Source organism: Thalassophryne amazonica, chromosome 5 (assembly GCF_902500255.1).
Source record: "Thalassophryne amazonica chromosome 5, fThaAma1.1, whole genome shotgun sequence".
Lineage (NCBI taxonomy): Eukaryota > Metazoa > Chordata > Actinopteri > Batrachoidiformes > Batrachoididae > Thalassophryne > Thalassophryne amazonica.
Genome location: NC_047107.1, coordinates 39907804 through 39932607, shown reverse-complemented (window position 1 = coordinate 39932607; position 24804 = coordinate 39907804). Strand labels below are relative to the sequence as shown.

The 24804-nt window shown below is 41.2% G+C and overlaps 1 protein-coding gene across 1 annotated transcript in view; it reads right to left on the bottom strand.

The window, feature by feature from the left end:
- The window catches only part of mctp1a (multiple C2 domains, transmembrane 1a), a 606655-nt gene that overhangs the window by 117654 nt on the left and 464197 nt on the right, over positions 1-24804 (bottom strand). Inside the window, exons 11-15 of the mRNA XM_034170058.1 lie at positions 22675-22777; positions 21194-21296; positions 20560-20661; positions 19966-20040; positions 12424-12543 (exon numbers count right to left, since the gene is read on the bottom strand). Coding sequence (XP_034025949.1) covers positions 12424-12543; positions 19966-20040; positions 20560-20661; positions 21194-21296; positions 22675-22777 — 503 coding nt within the window. The remainder of the gene's footprint in view (positions 1-12423; positions 12544-19965; positions 20041-20559; positions 20662-21193; positions 21297-22674; positions 22778-24804) is intronic.

Here is a 24804-nt window from a genome sequence, read left to right as displayed (position 1 = left end):
CCCCGCACCGCCACCTCTGTAGCTGCAGCTGTGCTGGAAAGTTAAGTGCAACATCTGTCTGGAAAGACAGCCACACATGTGAGCGGAGACGCTTCCACAAAATCGCACACCTCTGTGAACGCACCACCTTGGCCAGATGGCCTCCCCATAAAAACCCACTTAAAGAGATGAGCGAAGTGATTAAGAGGCCTCTCAAACTGAGGGAGAAAGGAGAGAGGGATGAAGAAAATGGACGGCCGTGAGGGAGGGAGTACCTGAGTACTGAAAGGCCTTAAAAACTCTCAAGCTTTTAGCTAAGTGCATGCTCCTACAATAACAGACTCCAAAAAGAGCGAGAGAGGGAGGGGCGAGCACAATGACACCGAAATTTCAGACTTTCTATAAACTATAAAATGCTGTGTCCTTGGCACAGATACATTTTTTACTATCACCTGGATACTTTCAATTGAAGTGATGGCAATAAATATCAGGTATGGAGAAGTTATATTTTCAAAGACTGTGAAGCAAGAGAGATTGAGAGATTACATATAATAGATGACAAAAAGTAGAATCTTAAAAAAATACAAAGCTACAATTTAAATGTTGGCTTAGCGGTTAGTACTGTTTGCCTCACAGCAAGAAGGTTCTGGGATCACTTCCCACCTGGTCCTTTCTGTGTGGAGTTTGCATGTTCTCCCTGTGTTTTTGTGGGTTCTCTTCAGCTGCTCCGTCTTCCTTGACCATAGCTGTGAATGTGTCTGTCTATATGCAGCTGTGCAATAGACTGGCAACCTGTTAGGGTTAGGGCAGTCATCAGGTCTCGCCCGATGACGCCCGAGACAATGCAGATGAAGTGTGATGTCCAAGTACACAGACAGGCGGCATGAGTGGGATTCAAACCCAAGTCTACATACTGGCAGGTCAGCTGATGCTCTACAATGTCAGGCATAATAAATAAATGCAGGTTAATGACAGCACAGGCATAATTTGCATGCTTTCAGGGCATAGGAGTTTTGCCATTATTTTGTTTAGGGCCCCTTCCCACATGATTATTATTATGGCGAATTAGAATTATTATTATAATTATGGCGAAACAGCGCAAAACAGTTGGAATTAGCGCACCACGAAACATCGCACCAATGGGGCAGGCCTGCACAATCCTGGTACAATGGTTCATGCACACGACAGTGTCTTTAGAGCAGGAACACAGTGCAAGCTGCTGCAGCTGCTCGCACTGTGGGACGAGTTGCACCATATCGTGCTGCTGATGTGGAGGAAAATAAAATAAAAACCAGCTGTATAATTAGTGAATATCACTGGGCTGATATAAATAAGATATAAAAGGGGGCACAATACATAACCCAGCGGTTAAATAACACTGGTTAAAAAAAAAAAAAAAATGCCACTCACAGGATTTTAACCCACACACTCTGATTACCAGAAAGAAACTTTACCACTGCACCACAATCACTGTCTCATACCTGGAGTGTGAAATGATTAAAATCAAGAAGCAGTATGTTGTTTTAAAAAAACATCACATGTGCACTTGGCAACTCCACAGTCGTGGGGCACTTAGACAAATTTCACATTCAGCTCGACAATGATTGTCTGCTGACTGTTGTCGCGTTAATAGTACAAATGGCCGCACATTTTCTAAGTGCCAAATGAGCGGTGTTAAATGTTCGTGTGTGTCAGCTGGAATTTGGCTGACACCTGCCGCTAGAGGGTTCGATGGGCTCGCACAGCACACACTCAGTCTTTCAGCCGCTGGTGTGCGCAAATAATTGTAGCAATAGGTGTACGAGGCGTTCAAGGCAGCTACGAATTTACACGTTTTGCATACAATTCCTGCTTCATACGCACTTTGACCAAATTCGCACTATGTGTGAAGGGGCCCTTAATGTCAAAAAAGGAACATCAAGGAGCAATTTAATTTTTTTATTTTCTTTCCTAAAGTGATCCTACATTTATGACATTTTACAGAATTGAGAACAGAAATCAGATAGAGAAGCAAGTACTCAGATGTGCATTGGCTGCATCCCTACAGGACAACATTTTAGCACAACACCAGACTAACTCTTCATGTGGTTTTGAACTGGTTGAATGCTTTTACAATGCCTATAGAGCCAATTTTGCCACCAATGCCTGTGGATCATGAATCCGCCATGCATGTTTTATGGTGGGAGAAATCAGGAAGCGGTTGTAGGAAACCTACACAGACAGGGAACGAACACATCAGCTCAACACAAGGACTGCCTTTTGTGGAACCAGATGCACTACCATCTTGCTGTGATATGATAGTGCTAACATTCATACCCCCCATGCTGGACATAAATTAACTATAAAAGTAATGGAAACACGAGATGAACATAAAACAGAATCTAAAGTAAACAGCTAAGTGAACATAAAAGTTCTAAAACTCTAATAACTAACTCAACAGATATAGATAGTAATACAAATAATTAATATTTGTGAGTGCAATAGAAAACTTTCATTATTTGTTCTATATGACACCTAAATATATCCACATCTTTTGATATTTTACTTAAAATTAGGCCGGTGTTTCTTCACCGAACAGGATGCAGACAGCAGTGGAGCACAGAGCTGTCTGTGTCTGCACAGCAACTGACTCTGCCCCGCAGGCAACTCACCAATACATCAATGAGCAGAGCCAGAGCTGCTCAGCGCTACATAGGCCCGGCGCCAGAAAACAAATATTAAGGGGGCGATGAGTTTACCCCCCCAAAAGTGCACACGGGAGGGGACGTGCCTCTGAGCGTGCGTAATGAATTGGGTGTGCTCCTGGAAAGCTCATGTATTTAGGCTACACCGTTGTAAGAGACTGACTGAGTAAGAGTAAAGAGTGATGACAGTATTTTTTTAATTATTATTTGAACGTATAGAACTCAGCCACATGGGGTGTGCAGCCAGTACATTCTGAGTGCCGGTCCCAAGCCCGGATAAATGAGGAGGGTTGCGTCAGGAAGGGCATCCGGCGTAAAACAAGCCAACCGAACTATGCAGACTCAGAATCGAATTCCCATACCGGATCGGTCGCGGCCCGGGTTAACAACGTCCGCCACCGGTGCTATTGCCCAACAGGGTGCCGGTGGAAATTGGGCTACTGCTGGGCGAAGACGACGAAGAAGAAGAGGAAAACGTTGCCACGAACAGCGGGAGAAGAAGAAAACTAGAAGCATGGAAATGAGAGTGGGGACTTTGAATGTTGGTAGTTTGACTGGTAAAGGGAGAGAGCTGGCTGATATGATGGAGAGGAGAAAGGTAGACATATTGTGTGTGCAAGAGACCAAGTGGAAGGGACGTAAGAGCAGGAGCATCGGCGGTGGGTACAAGTTGTTGTACCATGGTGAGGACAGGAAGAGAAATGGTGTTGGGGTCATTTTAAAGGAAGAGTATGTTAAAAGTGTGTTGGAGGTTAAGCGAGTGTCTGACAGGGTGATGAGTGTGAAGTTGGAAATTGAAGGGGTGATGATGAATATCATCAGTGCATATGCCCCACTGGTTGGTTGTGAGATGAAGGAGAAAGAAGATTTCTGGAGTGTGTTAGATGAGGTGGTGGAGAGTCTGCCCAAGCATGAAAGAGTGGAGATAGGAGCGGACTTCAATGGGCATGTTGGTTAAGGGAACAGAGGTGATGAGGAAGTAATGGGTAGATATGGTATCAAGGATAGGAATGGGGAAGGACAGTTGGTAGTTGATTTTGCAAAAAGAATGGAAATGGCTGTGGTGAATACCTACTTTAAGAAAAGGGAGGAGCACAGGGTAACATATAAGAGTGGAGGAAGGTGCACACAGGTGGACTACATTCTTTATAGGAGATGCAAGCTAAAAGAAATCACAGACTGTAAGGTGGTAGCAGGAGAGAGTGTCACTAGACAGCATAGGATGGTTGTTTGTAGGATGACTTTAGAGGTAAAGAAGAAGAAGAGAGTGAGAGCTCAACAAAGGATCAGATGGTGGAAGCTGAAGGAGGAAGACTGTTGTGTAAAATTTAACGAGCAGGTGAGAGAAGCACTGGTTGGAGGGGAAGCAGTTTTGGACAACTGGAAAAGTACTGCAGATGTGGTGAGGGAGACAGCTAGGACAGTACTGGGTATGACATCTGGACAGTGGAAGGAAGACAAGGAGACTTGGTGGTGGAATGAAGAGGTCCAGGAAAGCATAAGGAGAAAGAGGTTGGCGAAAATGTTTTGGGATAGTCGGAGAGATGAAGAAAGTAGACAGGAGTACAAGGAGATGCGGCGTAAGGTGAAAAGAGAAGTGGAAAAAGCAAAGGAAAAGGCATATTGCGAGCTGTACAAGAAGTTGAATAGTAAGGAAGGAGAAAAGGACTTGTACCAATTGGCCAGACAAAGGGACAGAGCTGGAAAGGATGTGCAGCAGGTTAGGGTGGTAAAAGATGCACATGGTAATGTGCTGACAAGTGAGGAGTGTGTGCTGAGAAGGTGGAGGGAATATTTTGAAGAGTTGATGAATAAAGAAAATGAGCGAGAGAAAAGGCTGGATGATGTGGTGAGAGTAAATCAGGAAGTACAAGAGATTAGCAAGGAAGAAGTGAGGATTGCTATGAAGAGGATGAAGAGTGGAAAGGCAGTCGGTCCAGATGACATTCCAGTGGAGGCATGGAAATGTCTAGGAGAGATGGCAGTAGAGTTTCTATCCAGATTGTTTAATAAAATCTTGGAAAGTGAGAGGATGCCTGAGGAGTGGAGACGAAGTGTGCTGGTTCCTATTTTCAAGAACAAGGGTGATGTGCAGAGCTGCAGTAACTACAGAGGCATAAAGCTGATCAGCCACAGCATGAAGTTATGGGAAAGAGTAGTAGAAGCTAGGCTTAGAAAACAGGTGAAGATCTGTGAGCAGCAATATGGTTTCATGCCGAGAAAGAGCACTACAGATGCAATGTTTGCTCTGAGAATACTGTTGGAAAAGTACAGAGAAGGACAGAAAGAGTTACATTGTGTGTTTGTGGACTTAGAAAAAGCTTATGATAGGGTGCCAAGACAAGAGTTGTGGTATTGTATGAGGAAGTCTGGAGTGGCAGAGAAGTATGTTAGGGTAGTGCAGGACATGTACAAGAATAGTGTGACAGCGGTGAGATGCGCAGTCGGAATGACAGACTCATTCAAGGTGGAGGTGGGATTGCACCAAGGATCAGCTCTGAGTCCTCTCTTGTTTGCAGTGGTGATGGACAGGTTGACGGATGAGATCAGACAGGAGTCCCCATGGACGATGATGTTTGCAGATGACGTGATCTGTAGTGAGAGTAGAGAGCAAGTTGAGTCTAGTCTGGAGAAGTGGAGATATGCTTTGGAGAGAAGGGGAATGAAAGTCAGTAGAAGCAAGACTGAGTACATGTGTGTGAATGAGAGGGAGCCCAGTGGAATAGTGCAGTTACAAGGAGTAGAAGTGGTGAAAGTAGATGAGTTTAAATATTTGGGGTCAACTGTTCAAGTAATGGAAAGTGTGGTAGAGAGGTGAAGAAGAGAGTGCAGGCAGGGTAGAGTGGGTGGAGAAAGGTGGCAGGAGTGATTTGTGACCGAAGAATATCTCCAAGAGTGAAGGGGAAAGTTTACAAAACAGTAGTGAGACCAGCTATGTTGTATGGTTTAGAGACAGTGGCACTAACAAAAAGACAGGAGGCAGAGCTGGAGGTGGCAGAGCTGAAGATGTTGAGATTCTCTTTGGGAGTGACAAGAATGGACAAGATTAGGAATGAACATATCAGAGGGACAGCTCAGGTGGGACGGTTTGGAGACAAAGTCAGAGAGGTGAGATTGAGATGGTTTGGACATGTGCAGAGGAGGGACCCAGGGTATATAAGGAGAAGGATGCTGAGGATGGAGCCACCAGGCAGGAGGAGAAGAGGGAGACCAAAGAGGAGGTTCATGGATGTGCTGAGAGAGGACATGCAGGTGGTTGGTCTGACAGAGGAAGATACAGAGGACAGGGTGAGATGGAAACGATTGATCTGCTGTGGCGACCCCTAACGGGAACAGCCGAAAGACAAAGAAGAAGAAGAAGATTATTTGAATGTATAGACCCTCGGTCAAGTGATCTCCTGCATACCACAAAACCAAACCAACAACTGATCTGAGAAACGACACGAGACAGTAGATTAACCCCACATACAGCCCTCCATCACAAGTGCAAACACAGTGCAACCGGGCATGACAGTCACACAACGGGTCAAAGATAAACCTTTCATGTACATATATTTACAACAATACATAACTTTAATATCTGTCATTGCGGGCGACTGGCCGTGAACAGAGGGACTAAGAAAATGCATACCGCACGACAACAGCATGTTATTTGCATTATTATCACTTTTTACTGAGATACACAACACGTAACGCGTACATAAAAAGTTAGCTCACTTAACTTTTGTCGTGTTGGCTAGCCGGTGCGCGCTGCTCTCCAATTTAGCCAGTGCGTCCTCATCAAGCTGGCTGCTTTAGCTGCTTTTCATTCTCGTACTATCCATGAGAAAATCATCCGGAATATCCATATTGGGACCAAAACACACTTCTCGCATTTTCATCTTTTCCTCTGCGGACAGTTTTTTTTTCCCCCCTCTGCGGACAGTTCTTTCTTTCTGAAAGGTTAATGGAGGCATTCAATAGAGTGAAAAGTATGGAACAAAAACCCACAGTAAACAGAACTAAAATGCATGGTACATGATGTCACTCATACAACTGGACCAAAATGAATGTCACATGACATACAATCTGCCAACAAAACAACAAGAATCTACTTAGGTGTCATATAAAAAACATACAGCTGCCAAAAAAAAAAAAAACTTTGGATTTTTTTGGGGGGGATTTGCCCCCAAGTGACTGACTACATTTTGGCATCCTGGCTCATGCACTATAGGAGGGGTTGCTGTAGTTCCAACTGGATTGTTTTTTCTTATGACCACCAAAATTGTAAGCATTCACCTAAAAATAAATTAATAAACATAGAAAATTTATTTTCTCTGGTGTTATGTGCATTTGACATTGAGATCATTCAAAAATTAATACAACATAATCAGATTTTTCACGATTTTCATTTCCTGATACTGGGATTAGGTGACACATTCCATTTTTGTAGCAGGAAATTAGTGAATTTAACTAAACCCTCTCAACACTGAACATAAGACACAAGAGATCCCAAACACAGGCAGCCTTGTGAAAGCATGCTCACAGGCACACTGACGTGCATGCACAGGGAAAATGTTAACTGATCAATACTTGTGTCTCTTCTGACTAGTGTCTTGTGATGACACGGTGACCTGCTGTACAAACACAGAAGCCTTTGCAGAAATGAAGCTTGTGTCAGACAGCCAAACGCTGCTAATGCCTGCTGTTGAGACACTTTGCTAAAGGGCCGGGGCAGGACGGGTCCAGCTGTCCTGTAGCTACTTAAGTAAAGACACTAAAGCAGACAGGATTAAATGCCTGCTCTGTCATCTTTAGGGCAGGAACCTTCACGCAGCCACTCAGCGGCCTGCAGGAGAACATCTTTTACTGATAGCTCTGCTGTCCAATTACACTTCACCTTTTAATACCAGAGACAGATGACAGCAGGTAGAGGGAGAGAGGATGAAGAGGAGGCTTATGGGAGACAGAGACTGCCATTTTCACTGCCTACCGGAACAGTGTCACACTTCAGTAGACTGAAGCTGCATTTTGTAAGCATTTGGTTGTATGAGGGCCTCATTTAAAATAATGTTTAAGATGCCACCCCACTCATTCCCAGCGAGTGAGTGTCAAAACTGTCAGACATGTGAGCTTGTGCAACTATTCTGACATAAGGAAAATAATTTAATCAAGTCTATCAGACAGCATCAAGTTTTCGGAGTGTGCGACAGCCTGTAGAGGGGATACAGGGTGGGAACGTAGGTAACTCAAGACATCAGCAATCTCTCACACTGGAGTGTGCAGATACTACTAAAGGATCTGCACTTTGTGAACAAAGATGATGCTACAGTGTCTGTAAAATGCTCTGCTAGGGTGTGTCAGCTGGCAAAAAACAAACAAACAAACAAACAAACAAAACAGGTAAAATACTACATGACAGCCACTTTTATTCATAGATGGTATACCAGTTCAATCAAACCTTTGGTTCACAGTTTGTAAATACTGTCACACCATGCTGGCACAGTCTATTTAGGCACTTATTAAGTTGCAACACATCACAGACAGTGCCAAACTCAACTGATTATTTGTGGTTCAGTGATAGCATAATAAGTCCATAGTTCTGTAGGCCCGTTTCCACTGCAGGAATTTATGGGCCTTTTATTGGGGGGGAGTCAACACCTTTGGTCCTGTCTTCGCTACAGGGACCATCTCAAAAAGTGAGTTTGTTGAACCTTTATTCAAGGCCAGGAAAGTTCCTCCTCCAAGCTGTGTACTTCTGACTAGCCCTGAAGTGTCACTGGAAAGGGCTTGATGCTGATTGGTTGAAGGCACGCATGGGAAGGCGACACCAATACATGTGACATTTGTGAAAGTGAAAGAGAAAAAGAAACAACCAAAATAAACACTATGGAGAAAAAAGGTGACAGATGAACGAACGAGGAAGTTCAAAGAGGATTTGAATTCTCAAGTAGGAAAGCAAAAATGTACCTTCAGAGGACCTGGATACCTGTGGAATTAAACACCGCAAAACCAGTGGAATACTGTGCCACAGGCCTCTGTGCAGCAGTGACCCAAAGACAAAAGACTCGCTAATTTTTCCCCTATGAGTTTGCAAACTTTTTTGTTTAATCTTGCATTACACTTAACATTAAGCTTAAAGTTGGCTTACTCGCTATCCCTAGCATTAGATACATGCTGTCACTGCGAGCCCAGTGGTTTTTCATGGCAGTGGAGACACAGCAGCTGAGAAGACCACTTAACAGGCCATTCCTATCCCCATTTCTGAACTCTGGGGAGTAGGTAGAGTTCCCGCGGTGGTAACAGGCCTTATGCAGGAATCACATATGATGTATTCTGTCCAAAATGAAACCTCTTTACCCTTGACTAACACAAAACCCTTCCACCATTATCAATCCTCACTCACTCATTTTAAATCGCTTCGTCCAATTAACCTCTTAAACCCTAGAGTTCCCAAATTTGGGGACTTGCCCTGTTTTGGAACATTTGAACACTCATCACTAACCAATGCTGACACCAACATGCACGAAGTCTCCTCTACAAAAGTATCCACTTCAATCACATATCAACTAACCACAGCTGAAACGCCAAGCAAATAAAGACATAAATTGGAATTCATTTTTTCGGAAAAAAAAACTCATTTACTCCTACCGAGTATTATTTACTTTCAATTTTTTTGCATCCACAACATCCCCTAGGACCTGTCTTTTCGCTGATCCAAACTTTTGCATTTTTGACCTTGTACAAGTTGAGAAATAAATCATAATGTATGGGTATGTGATTTTGGTGAAATAGGCTCTAGGGCTAGGACAATCAAACACCCAGCTACGGACAATGTAAAGCTTCCAATCCATCTAACCTGTGTGTCATTGGATGTCGGAAGCCAGAGTACCCTGAGAGAACCCATGCAAACATGGAGAGAACACGCAAACTCCACACAGAAAGGCCACAGGTAGGAATCAAACCAATGACCTTCTCACTGTGAGGCAACAGTGGTAACCACTATTCCACCGTGCTGCCCCATTATCAGTCCATATTGGCTGTTTTGAGTTAAATAGTTGTGACTGAGAGTTTTACCGTTCAAGGCCACTCAAAGTCAAAAGTCATGTCACCAATGGAAAGTTGATATATGACTTCACAATGGGGCAGTGCAGTCTCTTTTGAACCCCTACATGATATTGCGGGTTTTGACCATTTCTGGGGACAGCCTGCTAGTGTGCTGCACAAACACAGCATCACTTCACATGGAAAGATGGTGTACTGTTTTGTTTTTGGCTGCAATCACCAAAACAGTTGTGAAAAGTGGTGTTTTTTCTGACGGTTCCCAGTGGAGAAGGGAAGACAAGGCAAACGAGAAAGGCTGTGTCTGTAAGTTTCAGCGAGATTTAATGTGAATAATGATAATGGGGCTGTCCCCGGAAGTACAATTTTTGCATCATATGCTCTTTCATTTAACCCCTTTATCACCAAATCAAATGAGACTACATTGCCCAATAGTGTTTCGTACCATTGTAACTAGGTGTATCCTTAACCAAGTCATTGAAAAAGCCATTCTAAATATTTCCTATATACTGTATTAGCATTACTATGGTGGCTGAGACATGCCCCAGTACTTCCAAATTGAGACAACACTAACAAAAGCAGAAAAACACATACATCAATTCAACAGTTAATTGCCTCAAAAAAATCTTGCAAGCAAACAAACAAACAAACAAACAGAAAATGCTTGCAAAGACATAGAACAGAAATATACAGCACATTCAACAATTAAATGAGGTTTTCTACAACCCCAATTCCAATGAAGTTGGGATGTTGTGTAAAATGTAAGTAAAAACAGAACACAATGATTTGCAAATCCTCTTCAACCTATATTCAATTGAATACACCACAAAGACAAGATATTTAATGTTCAAACTGATAGACTTTTGTTTTTGTGCAAATATTTGCTCATTATGAAATGGATGCCTGCTACACATTTCAAAAAATCTGGGACAGGGGCAACAAAAGACTGGGAAAGTTGATGAATGCTCAAAGAACACCTGTTTGGAACATTCCACAGGTGAACATGTTAATTGGAAACAGGTGAGTGTCATGATTGGGTATAAAAGGAGCATCCCCAAAAGGCTCAGCCATTCACAAGCAAAGATGGGGTGAGGATCACCACTTTGTGAACAACTGCATGAAAAAATAGTCCAACAGTTTAGAACATTGTTTCTCAATGTTCAATTGCAAGGAATTTAGGGATTCCATCATCTACAGTCCATAATATAATCCAAAGATTCAGAGAATCTGGAGAACTTTCTACACGTAAGCGGTAAGGCCGAAAACCAACATTGAATACCAGTGATCTTCGATCCCTCAGGTGACAATGCATTAAAAACCGCCATCATTGTGTAAAGGATCTTACCACGTGGGCTCCTGAACACTTCAGAAAACCATTGTCAGTTAACACAGTTCATCACTACATCTACAAGTGCAAGTTAAAACATACCACTGTCCCAGCTTTTTTGAAACATGTTGCAGGCATCCATTTCAAAATGAGCAAATATTTGCACAAAAATAACAAAGTGTATCAGCTTGAACATTAAATATCTTGTCTTTGTGGTGTATTCAATTGAATATAGGTTGAAGAGGATTTGCAAATCATTGTATTCTGTTTTTATTTACATTTTACACAACGTCCCAACTTCATTGGAATTGGGGTTGTACTAAAAATTCACATAACACACCTTAAAACATAGACACATAGACGTATGAATGACACAAAAATAGGTTTCTGCCGGGAGGACATTTATATATTGACTTCTGCTGTTCAATGCATTTTATATAAAACAATGAATACAAAATGTAGCTAGATTAAACATTAAATAATAGTAAGTTACCCTGGGCTGAAACTCCTTTTTGTTTTTTTCTATTGTGTTGTGGAGCTTTGCAGCACATTTGTGCTTTGGAATGCAATGCGTGAATTTGCAACAGACATGTTATTTAAATTAAATTGTTGCTTGTGCTGTGGATCACATTTTCTTTTATTACCTGTGTTCGTAATCTTTTTTTTTTTCCAAATCTGTAAGACATTTTTGATACAAATACCTGTTGCTGAACTGATAAAGGTGTTTTTGTATTTGCTTGTGTTGTCTCAGTTTGAAAGTGCTGTGGCTAGTCTCGGCCACCGTACAAATCAGATCATACCTCTTTGATTCATGTTGTTTACAGACATGGACACACAAGGCCAAAAGCAAAACTACAACTGTGCATGGGTGTTACAATCTTGCACTGTTCCTTTGGTTCAGTATCTTTTCACAGAGCACCATTTCGAAGTGAAGCAAATCTTTGTGTTCCAGGGTATAAACAGCAACTTCAGCAGCCTGCTCACTGAAACCCTAACATCAAAGCTCTCACTGGACTAAGCCTCACTTTTTTGAGCAGACCATGGTAAGGTTTGCATACTAAAATAACACTGCAAATAAAATATTGCTATTCCACCAAATGTTTAAAATATAATGTGACATGGATTTTGGGCCAAAACACCCACAACTAACTGCTCTTCAGAATTTAATGAACAGACACAATCCAGTCATACAGGATATGAATTATTTCATTCTTTTCAAAACTACTATGCATAATCTCAAAAAGTATACTTTTTCAAATAGGATATAATATACTTTCTTAAAGTGTTAATACATTTCTTCTGCAATATATTAAGCTTAAGATAAACCAAAACAACTTAAAACTGTGAGAATAAAGAAATGCAGTTTGGGTATGTAGGTGCATGTGTACACACCACAAATGCACAGATGCTCCTCTGTGGAGAGTCCCACTCAAAGCAGCTGTTGATGTAGCAGCCTGTGTTGATCAGGAACATGATACAACGCCTGACACGGTTGAAGTTCTGCAGCAGCAGCTGGAGGAAAAAGAGACAAGCAGTACAAGTGAATGTGACATAAGCAAAAGCTCAAGGTTAACAAATGTGTTAAAGCAAGGAATGTGGATGATATATATTTTAACATAGTCCAAGTCAATTTTATTATGCACATCTGTTAAAATAAATAAATAAATCACAGAGTACAGAATGAACCATGTAGGCATGTCACACCGACTGCAGATTGAACCATGTGGGTTTGTCATACCGACTCCAGATTGAATCATGTGGGTGTGTCACACCGACTGCAGATTGAACCATGTGGATTTGTCACACCGACTCCAGACTGAATCATGTGGGCATGTCACACTGAATGCAGATTGAATCATGTGGGCGTGTCACACAGACTGCAGTCTGAACCATCTGGGTGTGTCACACCGATTACAGATTGAACCATGTGGGTGTGTCACACCAACTACAGACTGAACGATGTGGGTGTTTCATACCGACTGCAGATTGAATCATGTGGGCGTGTCACACAGACTGCAGTCTGAACCATCTGGGTGTGTCACACCGACTACAGATTGAACCATGTGGGTGTGTCACACTGAATACAGACTGAACGATGTGGGTGTTTCATACCGACTGCAGATTGAATCACGTGGGTGTGTCACACCGACTACAGATTGAACCATGTGGGTGTGTCACACCGACTACAGACTGAACGATGTGGGTGTTTCATACCGACTACAGATTGAATCATGTGGGCATGTCACACTGAATGCAGATTGAATCATGTGGGTGTGTCACACAGACTGCAGTCTGAACCATCTGGGTGTGTCACACCGACTACAGATTGAACCATGTGGGTGTGTCACACCGGCTACAGACTGAACGATGTGGGTGTTTCATACCGACTACAGATTGAATCATGTGGGCATGTCACACTGAATGCAGATTGAATCATGTGGGTGTGTCACACAGACTGCAGTCTGAACCATCTGGGTGTGTCACACCGACTACAGATTGAACCATGTGGGTGTGTCACACCGGCTACAGACTGAACGATGTGGGTGTTTCATACCGACTGCAGATTGAATCACGTGGGTGTGTCACACCGACTACAGACTGAACGATGTGGGTGTTTCATACCGATTGCAGATTGAATCATGTGGGCGTGTTTCACAGAGCAACCAGGCTTTGATATGTGGATTTCTGTTACACATTTCTTAGAGGATGATTTTCTTTCACTAAAACATCAAATCTAGGCTTGCATCTCAGATGTACCTTTTGGCAAATTGCAGTTGAACTTTCAGGTCTTCTTTTTAATAAAATCCTCCTCTATACCACTTAATTATGAAGCTGTATAACTGGGGATACAAAATGCAAAACTTGCACTATGCACAATTTCTCCAATCACAGCCACAGAAGCCTATAATGCCTTTTGAGTTGTCTGGGTGTTTTGGTGGCTTTCCTCACTCTTCTCCTTGCACAGTCACTCAATTTTTGAGAATTGTCTACTCCACACAGATTTACCACAGAGTGCCATATTGTTTGTCTGTCTTTATAACTGATGGAAATAAAGTCTGAGACATATTCAGTAACTTGGAAATGTTTGTGTATCCATCCCCTGACTTGTCTGAAGAATACTGGCAATAAAACTGATTATTTGCAGGTATTATACCAAAGATGTTCATTGCTTATGCAAGTTATCTTGGCTTTTATATTTTTAATTAATTTATATCAGGTTGTAGAGATTTGCTTTGAGTTTGAGTTTAAGGAAGATAATTTTAGAAATTTGTATTTTGAGAAGCTTGATTTACTTTTTGTATCTGAAATGGCATTAACAAATTCAAATGTGTGAAATACCAAGGGGCCAAATACTTTTGCAAGGCACTATAGCTGCCTGCAAACCAAAGCAATAAGTCAGAAAACCTACACTAAATTGTGTGTGTGTGTGTGTGTATGTGTGTGTGTATATATATATATATATATATATATATATATATATATATATATATATATATATATATATATATATACAGTGAGGAAAATAAGTATTTGAACACCCTGCGGTTTTGCAAGTTCTCCCACTTATAAATCTTGGAGGGATCTAAAATTTTCATCTTAGGTGCATGTCCACTGAGACATAATCCAAGAAAAAAAAAAAAAATCCAGAAATCACAAAATATTTGATCCCCTACCAACCAGCAAGAATTGGCGCACACAGACCTGTTAATTTTTCTTTAAGAAGCCCTCTTATTCAGCACTCTTTACCTGTATTAATTGCACCTGTTTGAATTTGTTACCTGTATAAAAGACACCTGCTCACACACTCAATCAATCACACCCCAACCTGTCCACCATAGCCAAGACCAAAGAGCTGTCTAAGGACACCAGGGACAAAACTGTAGACCTGCACAAGGCTGGGATGGACTGCAGGACAACAGGCAAGCAGCTTGGTAGAAGACAATAACTGTTATGATTATTTATTAGAAAGTGGAAGAAACACAAAATGACTGTCAATCTCCCTCGGTCTGGGATTCCATGCAAGATCTCACTTTGTGGGGTAAGGATGATTCTGAGAAAGCTCAGAACTACACAGGAGGACCTGGTCAATGACCTGAAGAGAGCTGGGACCACAGTCACAAAGATTACATTAGTAACACATGATGCTGTCATGGTTTAAAATCCTGCAGGGCAGCAAGGTCCCCCTGCTCAAGCCAGCACATGTCCAGGCCCATTTGAAGTTCACCAATGACCATCTGGATGATCCAGAGGAGGCATGGGAGAAGGTCATGTGGTCAGATGAGACCAGAATAGAGCTTTTTGGTATCAACTGCACTTACCATGTTTAGAGGATGAGAACAACCCCAAGAAAACCTTCCCAACCGTGAAGCATGGGGGTGGAAACATCATACTCTTGGGGTGCTCTTCTGCAAAGGGGACAGGACGACTGCACCGTATTGAAGGGAGGATGGATGGGGTCATGTATTGCGAGATTAAAACCTCCTTCCCTCAGTAAGAGCATTGAAGATGGGTCATGGCTGGGTCTTCCAGCATGACAATGACCCCAAACACACAGCCAGGGCAACTAAGGAGGAAGAAGCATTTTAAGGTCCTGGAGTGGCCTGGCCAGTCTCCAGACCTGAACTCAATAGAAAATCGTTGGAGGGAGCTGAAACTCCAAACCTGAAAGATCTAGAGAAGATCTATATAGAGGAGTGGACCAAAATCCCTGCTGCAGTGTGTGCAAACCTGGTGAAAAACTACAGGAAATGTTTGACCTCTGTAATTACAAACAAAGGCTACTGTACCAAATATTAACATTGATTTTCACAGGTGTTCAAATACTTATTTGCAGCAGTAACATACAAATAAATTAATAAAAAATCATACATTGTGATTTCTGGATTTTTTTTTTTGTTGTTGTTTTTTAGATTATGACTCTCACAGTGGACAGGCACCTAAGATGAAAATTTCAGACCCCTCCATGATTTCTAAGTGGGAGAACTTGAAAAATCGCAGGGTGTTCAAATACTTATTTTCCTCACTGTGTGTGTATATATATATATATATATATACGAGGTCTGTTAGAAAACTATCCGACCTTTTTATTTTTTGCAAAAACCATATGGATTTGAATCACGTGTGATTGCATCAGCCAAGCTTGAACCTTCGTGCGCATGCGTGAGTTTTTTCACGCCTGTCGGTTGCGTCATTTGCCTGTGAGCAGGCTTTGCGTGAGCAGTGGTCCACCCCTCTCGTCGGATTTTTATTGCGAATAAATGTCTGAACGATTTGGAGCTTTGCTGCATCAAATTTTTCCAGAAACTGTGAGAGACCTCCAAGTGGACACCATTCGGAAAATTCAGATGGCTTTCAGGGACGATTTTATGGGGATTACACAGATTAAGGAGTGCTCCAGCCGGTTTAAAGACCGACCACAGCGGCTGAGAGCGCGGCGCACTCCGAGCGCCGATCGACAGGCTGAAACAACCAGATCATTTCCAAAGTGAAGGCTTTGTTGATCCGGGACATCGTCTGACTACCACAGAAATTGCAGAAGATGTGGACATCAGCACTTTTCGGCACATTCTACTGTTACAGGAGTTTTTGTCATGGAAAGAGAAGAGAAGGAATGCGCCACGGAGCCGCTCATGGCGCGGGACAAAAGCACCTCCGTGTTGGTCTCACAGGATGGCTTTCAGATGGCTTTCAGATGGCTTTCGGTGGCTTTTCAGTCGTGTGACTATCCGAGAAATTGTGGATGAGCTAGACATGCCAGAACATGTCCTGTGAGGCTTCATCATGGCGTTGCTTTCCGTCATGCGGCTCCGTCCCGACGCGCGAATTTCTGCCGTCTGAAAGTCTCTCACAGTTTCTGGAAAAATTTGATGCAGCAAAGCTCCAAATCGTTCAGACATTTTATTCGCAATAAAAATCCGACAAGGGGGGTGGACCACTGCTCACACAAAGCCTGCTCACAGGCGAATGACGCAACCGACAGGTGTGAAAAAACTCACGCATGCGCACAAAGGTTTAAGCTTGGCTGATGCAATCACACGTGATTCAAATCCATATGGTTTTTGCAAAAAATAAAAAGGTCGGATAGTTTTCTAACAGACCTTGTGTATATATATATATATATATATATATATATATATATATATATATGTGTGTGTGTATGTATGTATGTATGTGTGTGTGTGTGTGTGTGTGTGTATAAAATATCATGTGAAATGATATCTAATAAGTAGTGCTGTGCAGTCATTTTAGGTACCCCAAAATTGAAAATAAATAAGTAATGAATAATAAAAAGGGACACCCAGAGTGCAACACCCACTAGGGATGGGTATTGATAAGATTTTGTCGATATCGATGCCATCATCAATTCCACTTATCAATCCGATTCCTTATTGATTCCCTTATCAATACCTCCTGTGAATTTTCTGTGTACTAAAAGTAGGCCTTACAGGTTTTCTATGTCAACAACATTTTATTGAGTCTTAAAGTAAATAAATATGAAATTGGGCACTGCATCCTTGATCTCTGGACATAAATAGAGAAAAACAAAATCTGTAGTTTTTGTCAAAAGCATTTCCTTTCAGACATTAATGGCACAAATATAACTCCGTACATAGCCTCTGAACTGAGCTCAGGCTATATCAACATCAACATCAAAGTAATTTATAAAGAACGCAGGACGTCTCATTTTGGGAGGAAAAAACCTTTTAGTCTGTTGTAGTTTGTTGTCTGTATTACATCTTTTGGAAAGAGGTGTCATTTGATTTAAAACAGTGATTCGCTTTGAAGTTATTCATTCAGACTGGACTCTAACTTGAGAGCAGCGCAGTGTTTGGAGCTGTGCAAACAGAACAGAGGATGATTCACGTTTCTTGACTGCAACAAGACAAAACTCCCAGTTAGTGGCTTTAATCCACACAAAAGTGACTCACGATTGACATTTTTAAATGGTTTTGAGAGGGGTTAAGAAGCGGACTTGCAGCTTCTGAAAAGCAGCAATGCAGAGAATCAACGAAGCAGTGGTCGGAGCACTGCTTCGTTGCTTCAAGCTTCAAAAACAGCCACTGCAGAAGCAGTTGATTACTGACCTGCAGCAGGGTCTGCAATCAATGTAGAGAAATGACCTTTTTCCCGATAAACACCTTTAAAAACAACAGTCGCTCTCAAAGACCGATAAGGGAATCGTTAAGCAAAAAGGTTATTGATGCCAGTGGATCGAATTATTTCTTAACAATTCTTGAAAAGAACCGGTTCTCTATACCCATCTCTATCACCCACTATTTACATGTTTGGCACCGTCATGCAAAACATAACTTATAACTTTATGCACTCAATGGACCCAAATTTTGACCTTGGCTCATGAAATTTAAAGCCTTAACAAATATGACTTCCTGCCTGTAAGTCTTAACTGTGGTCTTTTAAAACTCCAGTGGTGTCTCTTGTCACTTTGAAAAGTTAACTGGGGCATTAAGATACAACTTGAAATTCACAGCTTCGACCTAACTCAGTGTGACTGTTGTTGCCACATTACGGGACACTATGAGGACGTTATAAGTCTCTTTGGATATCTATATAAGGATGTGGATCAGTGAGCAGGCTTCTTTAAGTGTGACAAGCACAGTGTTTCTTTAAGTATACTCTCCCGGTGTTAAAGTTAACTACAATAATAACATTTTCCAACACAGTTAGTGGATTCTTCTCCCTGAGGGCTCTGCAGATGGTTGACCAGAGATGAGAGAGACGTGGCTAACTGCTGTCCTCCCTCTGGGTCGCCAGTCATTCAGGGAATAGCAGCACAGAACTTCAGCCACCCAATCAGGTCACCACCAGGAGAAAGCGCTCCCAAAGGATAAACTGTCTCCGAGCATTGCTCTTTAAAAATTCTAGGCCATTATTTTACATGTTGGGAAACTGTGCAAGTTTGTAGCATGATGACAATGTCTGTAAGCATGGTGTGTATTTCGAGATAATTATGCACGTGGAGCTTTTCGTAATGACAGCCCTGCTGAGGGACGTGCGCACCCCGAGCGCATCAAGGGTACGCGTCACCCACTTCCACATGACATCTGCGTTCACAAATGTGATGCACATGCTGTACTTCACTACTTCACTACTACTTCACTCATTATTGCTGTAACTGCTTTGATATTTAATTCTTCATAATGACAGCCTTGAGTTACATCTTAAAAACACTTAGAAAGTCATTTAATAAGTCAAATGCCAGAACTGTAATTAAATGTTTTGCAGTCAGACTGTGTGTTTCTGCGTGTGTGTGTGTGTGTGAGTGTGTGTGCATGTGTGTGTGTCGGCAAAGCAACAGCAGGAGATCTGCCATGACACAAAAGAGCCCTCATGGGGCAATGGCTCCAAAGCAGCCGGTGACATCATCATTGCGAGACGCCAACATGGGTCATCTCTATGAGTCGGAGGTGAAAAAAAAATGTCCTCCGATTTGGCACTCTGGAGAAAAGCCTGGAGTCGATGGAGGGTTGTGCATGGCGCGAAGCATTGACTGCCCAAACGGTCACTCATATGACACGTCTGATGTGGGCCGGCCCCTGCTATTCAGCTCTTTGTGGGGCCGCCACACTGAGCGGCGTGACAATGAAGTGCAAAGCGGCAGTGGAAAAGAGGGCCAACTATAAGGATGGCCAATCTACTTATGCACCCCAGAGCTGACAGCTTGACATTTCTATTCACCACTCAGAGTGGATGTGAGGGGGGAGAGAGATGAGAGAACGAAGAGAGCAGGCGAGCTGGGGGGGGGGGGGGGGGTAAGAAATGAAATGCTGTTTTTCCTTCAATCATCCTGTTGTATCTTGCCCACACAGTTGTGCTTTACAAGATGCCGCTCTCCAGGCTTGCTGGTTTTAAACAGAATACGGGGCGGTGCAGCAGATGACAGAAATAAAAATGAGGTGTTCACTGCTCACGTACCTGTTTGGACACTCTCGGCTCTTCTTCAATATACTTTTGCTCGATTGGAATCAAAGTTCTGAGGCCAGCTTTCACCTGCAAACACGCATTCAAAATGTCACTAAGAGCAAAAAGGTGACGAAAAAGGCAAAATATTATAATGGTAAAAAGTGAGCGGGCTTGAATTTTGGTATTGTACAAAACAGCGTGCACGCCCCGTGTCAGAGGCTAGAGAGAGAGAGACAGACAGAGAAAGCTGCAAGATGGCTGCTGCAGGACACACACGGCGATGGTGAGTGGGCGAACAAAAGCTGCTGAGAGGGAGTCTTCGATAATTAAAGCCAAAATGAGGACGAGGGACAAGGGATGAGATGGAAGCAAGCTGGGGGGGGGACAAACAGAATAAATACAACAGCAGTGTGGGGGGATGCTGGAGGCAACAAGAGAAGGATGGAGAGAGGAGAATAATAGGGGGTGGGGGGGTAGACACATATATATATATATATATATATATATATATATATATATATATATATATATATATATATATATATATATATATATATACACACACAAATGGGGAGGGGAATCAAAAAAGCAAAAGAAAAGACTTACAGCGTTAAAAATCACGTCTATTTCGAGAAAGATGACCCCTTTTGTTGGCCCTGTCAGCTCCTTGCTTTTCAAGGCGTAGGCTTTGCATTCTCCATTTTGGATCTGTGGGAGAGGGACATGACAGGCGTCTGTCTGGCAATACCCGACTGAATCAGCTCCCCGGGCCACCTTTGAACCCCAGCTGCTGGAGCTGACAGGGAACCCAAAACAACTGTGGCAACTCTGACAAGTACCTGTTCATTACCCACTGTAGCTTGGCTCTGTCAAGCAGAAATTAGCTATCCTGGGGAATCACGCTGTACAGCAGAGCACGGATTTATTAGAAACACTTCTTTCGCTGAGAATTTTTTTTTATGAATAAGAGATACTTTCATTGTTTCTCCTCAAAATCGTGTTGTTCAGTCTCTCGATCGACTTTCTTTCTTCTCACCTATCAGTCCCTCATTTTCTTTCTCTTATTTTCCCCTTCCTGTCTTCTCATTCTCTTTGTAAAATAATAGCCTTCTCATCAATGGGGTTGCAAAAATAACCTCGGCTTTTTATATCTCCCACTCTGTTTCCGTTCCTTCTGTTGCTCTGTTTTTGTCGCCACTCCTCGGGAGAAAGAAACAACAGAAATCAGCTTTTGACTCACATTTAGCAAAGGAATAGCCACTTTTCCCAGAAAGTCCGCGCTTCTGTCCCGGTCCTCATCGTAAACAGTGACCTCCAGCACAGAGTGGATGTCCTTCACATTACTGGACCACACACGAAGAGAACATGATTACATCACAATGGTACATACACTACACATACTTTTCCATTCAATTGAATAAAATGTGTCTAAACTTATGGCTGGTGCTGTTCACTAAAATATAGGCCTCGAAATAGGAGTATCACATCTTGAATCGGCTTCATTCAATATTAAACACATGTCAGTTCTCAAATTGCTCATATTTAAATACTGGTATTTTTCCAGTATGTTCTAACTTAAGTGTGACATGTCATTGTTTGAAAAGTAGGCTGGAAAGAAGATGGCTGTTGTTATGTATAGAAAGGAGGCTACAAGAAAGAAAAGACTAAATTAAACTGTCCCATCAGTGGGAATTCACTAGTTTGTTCTCAAACCTCAAAGTGCATTTTGCACATTGAGAAACAGAGACAACCCAAAGAAACTACTTCAGTTGGCAACACCCAGATTTATTAAATTTGTCCAAATTAAGTTAGCAAGTTCTCATAAATATTAAGTTAATTTGGATAAACCTAATTCATTTGAGTGTTACTAATTGAAGCATTTTTTAAAAGTGGTCCAACAATTGTCTTTTTTTTCAGTGTATATAAGAAAGTGTGAGCTCACTTAAAACTTAGTGCTGTGTCCTGTGTAATGAATTAAATGTGTTTAAATTAAATTAACACGTTTGTATAAATATTACTTAAGTGAATTTGGAGCAACCTAATTCACTGGAATGTTACTAATTGAAGCATATTTAAGGTGATCCAACAATCCTCATTTTTCAGTGTCCATATGAAAGTTGGATCTCTGATGTGTATTAACTTTTATATTATATTACACATGTAATTCATGTATCATGAATTACAGATGTATGAATTAAAAACTTGACAAAATAATACTTTAATTTAAATCAGCCTAATTAATTTGAGTATTGCCAATTGAAGCTGTTGTTTTTAAGTTGCTCCCACAATTCTTCTTTTTTGGCATATTTAAGATAGTTGGGTGTCCATTAAATGTCAATGCTGTGTACAGTGTGTATGGGGGAAAAAAAAGACTCATTGTGGAGGATAGTTTGTTCATTTAAGCAGTTTTGCTTAAAACTATATACATAACAATGGAAAATAAACAGCTATAATTTCATCAAATGTAGCACACACACACACAGACACACACACACACACACACACACACACACACATATATATATATATATATATATATATATATATAAAATTCAAATCATCAATGAATTCGTTTTCTGGAATTAAACAAATGAATAATGATTGTTGTTTTTTTTGTTTGTTTTTTTTTTTTTTTTTTGCTCCAGTCCATGGCACTTGATGAACAAACTTTGCAAGCATGTTTGCAAGTGTGTATGAGTGCCTGCCAGTGAGTACACTCACAAAGTGAAGACTTTGTTCCATTCTGGATTGAGGTTTTTGTAAACTGTGTGCGTCTGCAGCCGATCGTTACTCAGCTCCACCACACAGAAGGGATCACTCTTACCTGCACCCCCCACCCCCCAAAAAGAACAAAACAAGAAAAGAAAAACACAATTTGTTATTTTGAGGTTCGAGCATCCTGTGCTTAGACCACAGCACAGCTCTGACACATCAAACTTAACAAATCTGCATTCAGTTTACATTTACATTACAGTAAATACATAAATAAATGTGTCTGTTCACACCCTGACATCTTGCACAACAATAAACTCTTGGCCTGCTGTGTGCAACCAAACAGATGGAGAGGGAGAGAAAACAGAGGAGAAGAACAATAATATGTGGCATATTTTTAGGGGCATTTCGGTTGAAAGTTAACCACTTAAGTAAAGCTTTACTTGCAAGCTCCAAAGAAATATTAGAATGTACCTGAAACAATATCAATACAAATGCACAGCCCTGTGCACAAGTTGCATGAAATATCTAATATTTATCATGAATAAAAGGTGTACCTTTAGCAATTTTGAAGCTAAAACTTTTTAATTTGTATTAGGTGGTCTCTGGCACAACTAGGTTGTATCAACAACAGTATAACTTTTGATATTTAGTGATCATTTGCAACTGAAACCAAGCGCATTAACCATTTGGCCATATATATATAAAATCAAAGTTTATTTATACAGCCCTTTCCACAACCCAGAGGGTGACCAAAGTGCTTCACATTCAGATAAAAACATAAAGAATATCTTAACACAATAAGCAAATTTAAGACAGACACATCAATAAAAATATACATCCAAAATATTTGCAGATAAGAACCGAATAAAATGTCAGAGCACTGCTGGTTGTACAAATGCCATTCTAAAAAGGAAGGTTTTTAATTTAGATTTAAAAGACCCAGGTCAGTGGTAGTTCGGATCTCAGGGTGTGTGTGGGGGGGCTTGTTCCACAGTCTGGGTGTGGCCACAGAGAAAGCCCATCTCCCCAGTGGTGGTATCTGGACCTTGGAACCTCTAGTGTACACTGGTTGGAAGATCTCAAAATTGTGGTTTTGTCCCGATGTGTCAGCAGCTCGGCTAAGTATGGTGGGGCCAAACCTTTCAGAGCTTTAAAAAACAAACATAAGAATTTTAAAATCAATTCTAGCCCGAACTGGAAGCCAATGTAGAGCATAGAGGACTGGGGTGATGTGGTAACGTGTGGTAGTTAACAGATGTGCTGCAGGGAAGACTGGGAGACTCCAAAGTAAACCCCATATATATATATATATATATATATATATATATATATATATATATATATATATATATATATATATATATGTGTGTGTGTGTGTGTGTGTGTGTGACAGTGTGAAGAAAGAGACGATGTAAGTGTGTAAAGTACTAATTTTTGAAACAAACTAACAAAAAACCTTGTACCCAAAAAATTGTGGTGTGCCTATATATATATATATATATATATATATATATATATATATATATATATATATATATATATATATATATATATATATATATATATATATATGTATTGAGTAAGTAACTGTACAGAGAGACAGCCAGAGCAGAAAAAGAGATGATGGTTATTTATTTACACCTCCTGAAAATAACACACTGTACTATAACAACCCAACCCAGTAGTGTCCTATATATCCTCTATTTGTTCACCAATGTTTCACATTTATTTGTGGACATAAAGCAGTGAGACCAGCTCTCTGCACCTGCCAGCATACTTCCCTTCAGTTCCCTCAAAATGAACTAAAGAAAACAAAATGCTTAATTCTGTCTTTGATCATTTATTTCTTTTTTGTTTTTGCTAAAACTGTTGGGAACAGTTGAGCTGTTTGTTCAAACTTGTTACTTGAAAAGGCTAGGCCAAGAAATAAAAAACAAACAAACCAAAAACCATGATATCCAAATTACCGAAGAAAATATTGAGATGGTTGAAATGTCAGTAAAATAACAATGTTGCATAATAACACTCTAAACATGGCCTCAATAAATTTGGGCTTTCATGTGCACCTCAGAGAAGTGCATGTGTGTGTGTGTGTGTGTGTGTGTGTGTGTGCATGTGTCATTGATTAGTGTGATT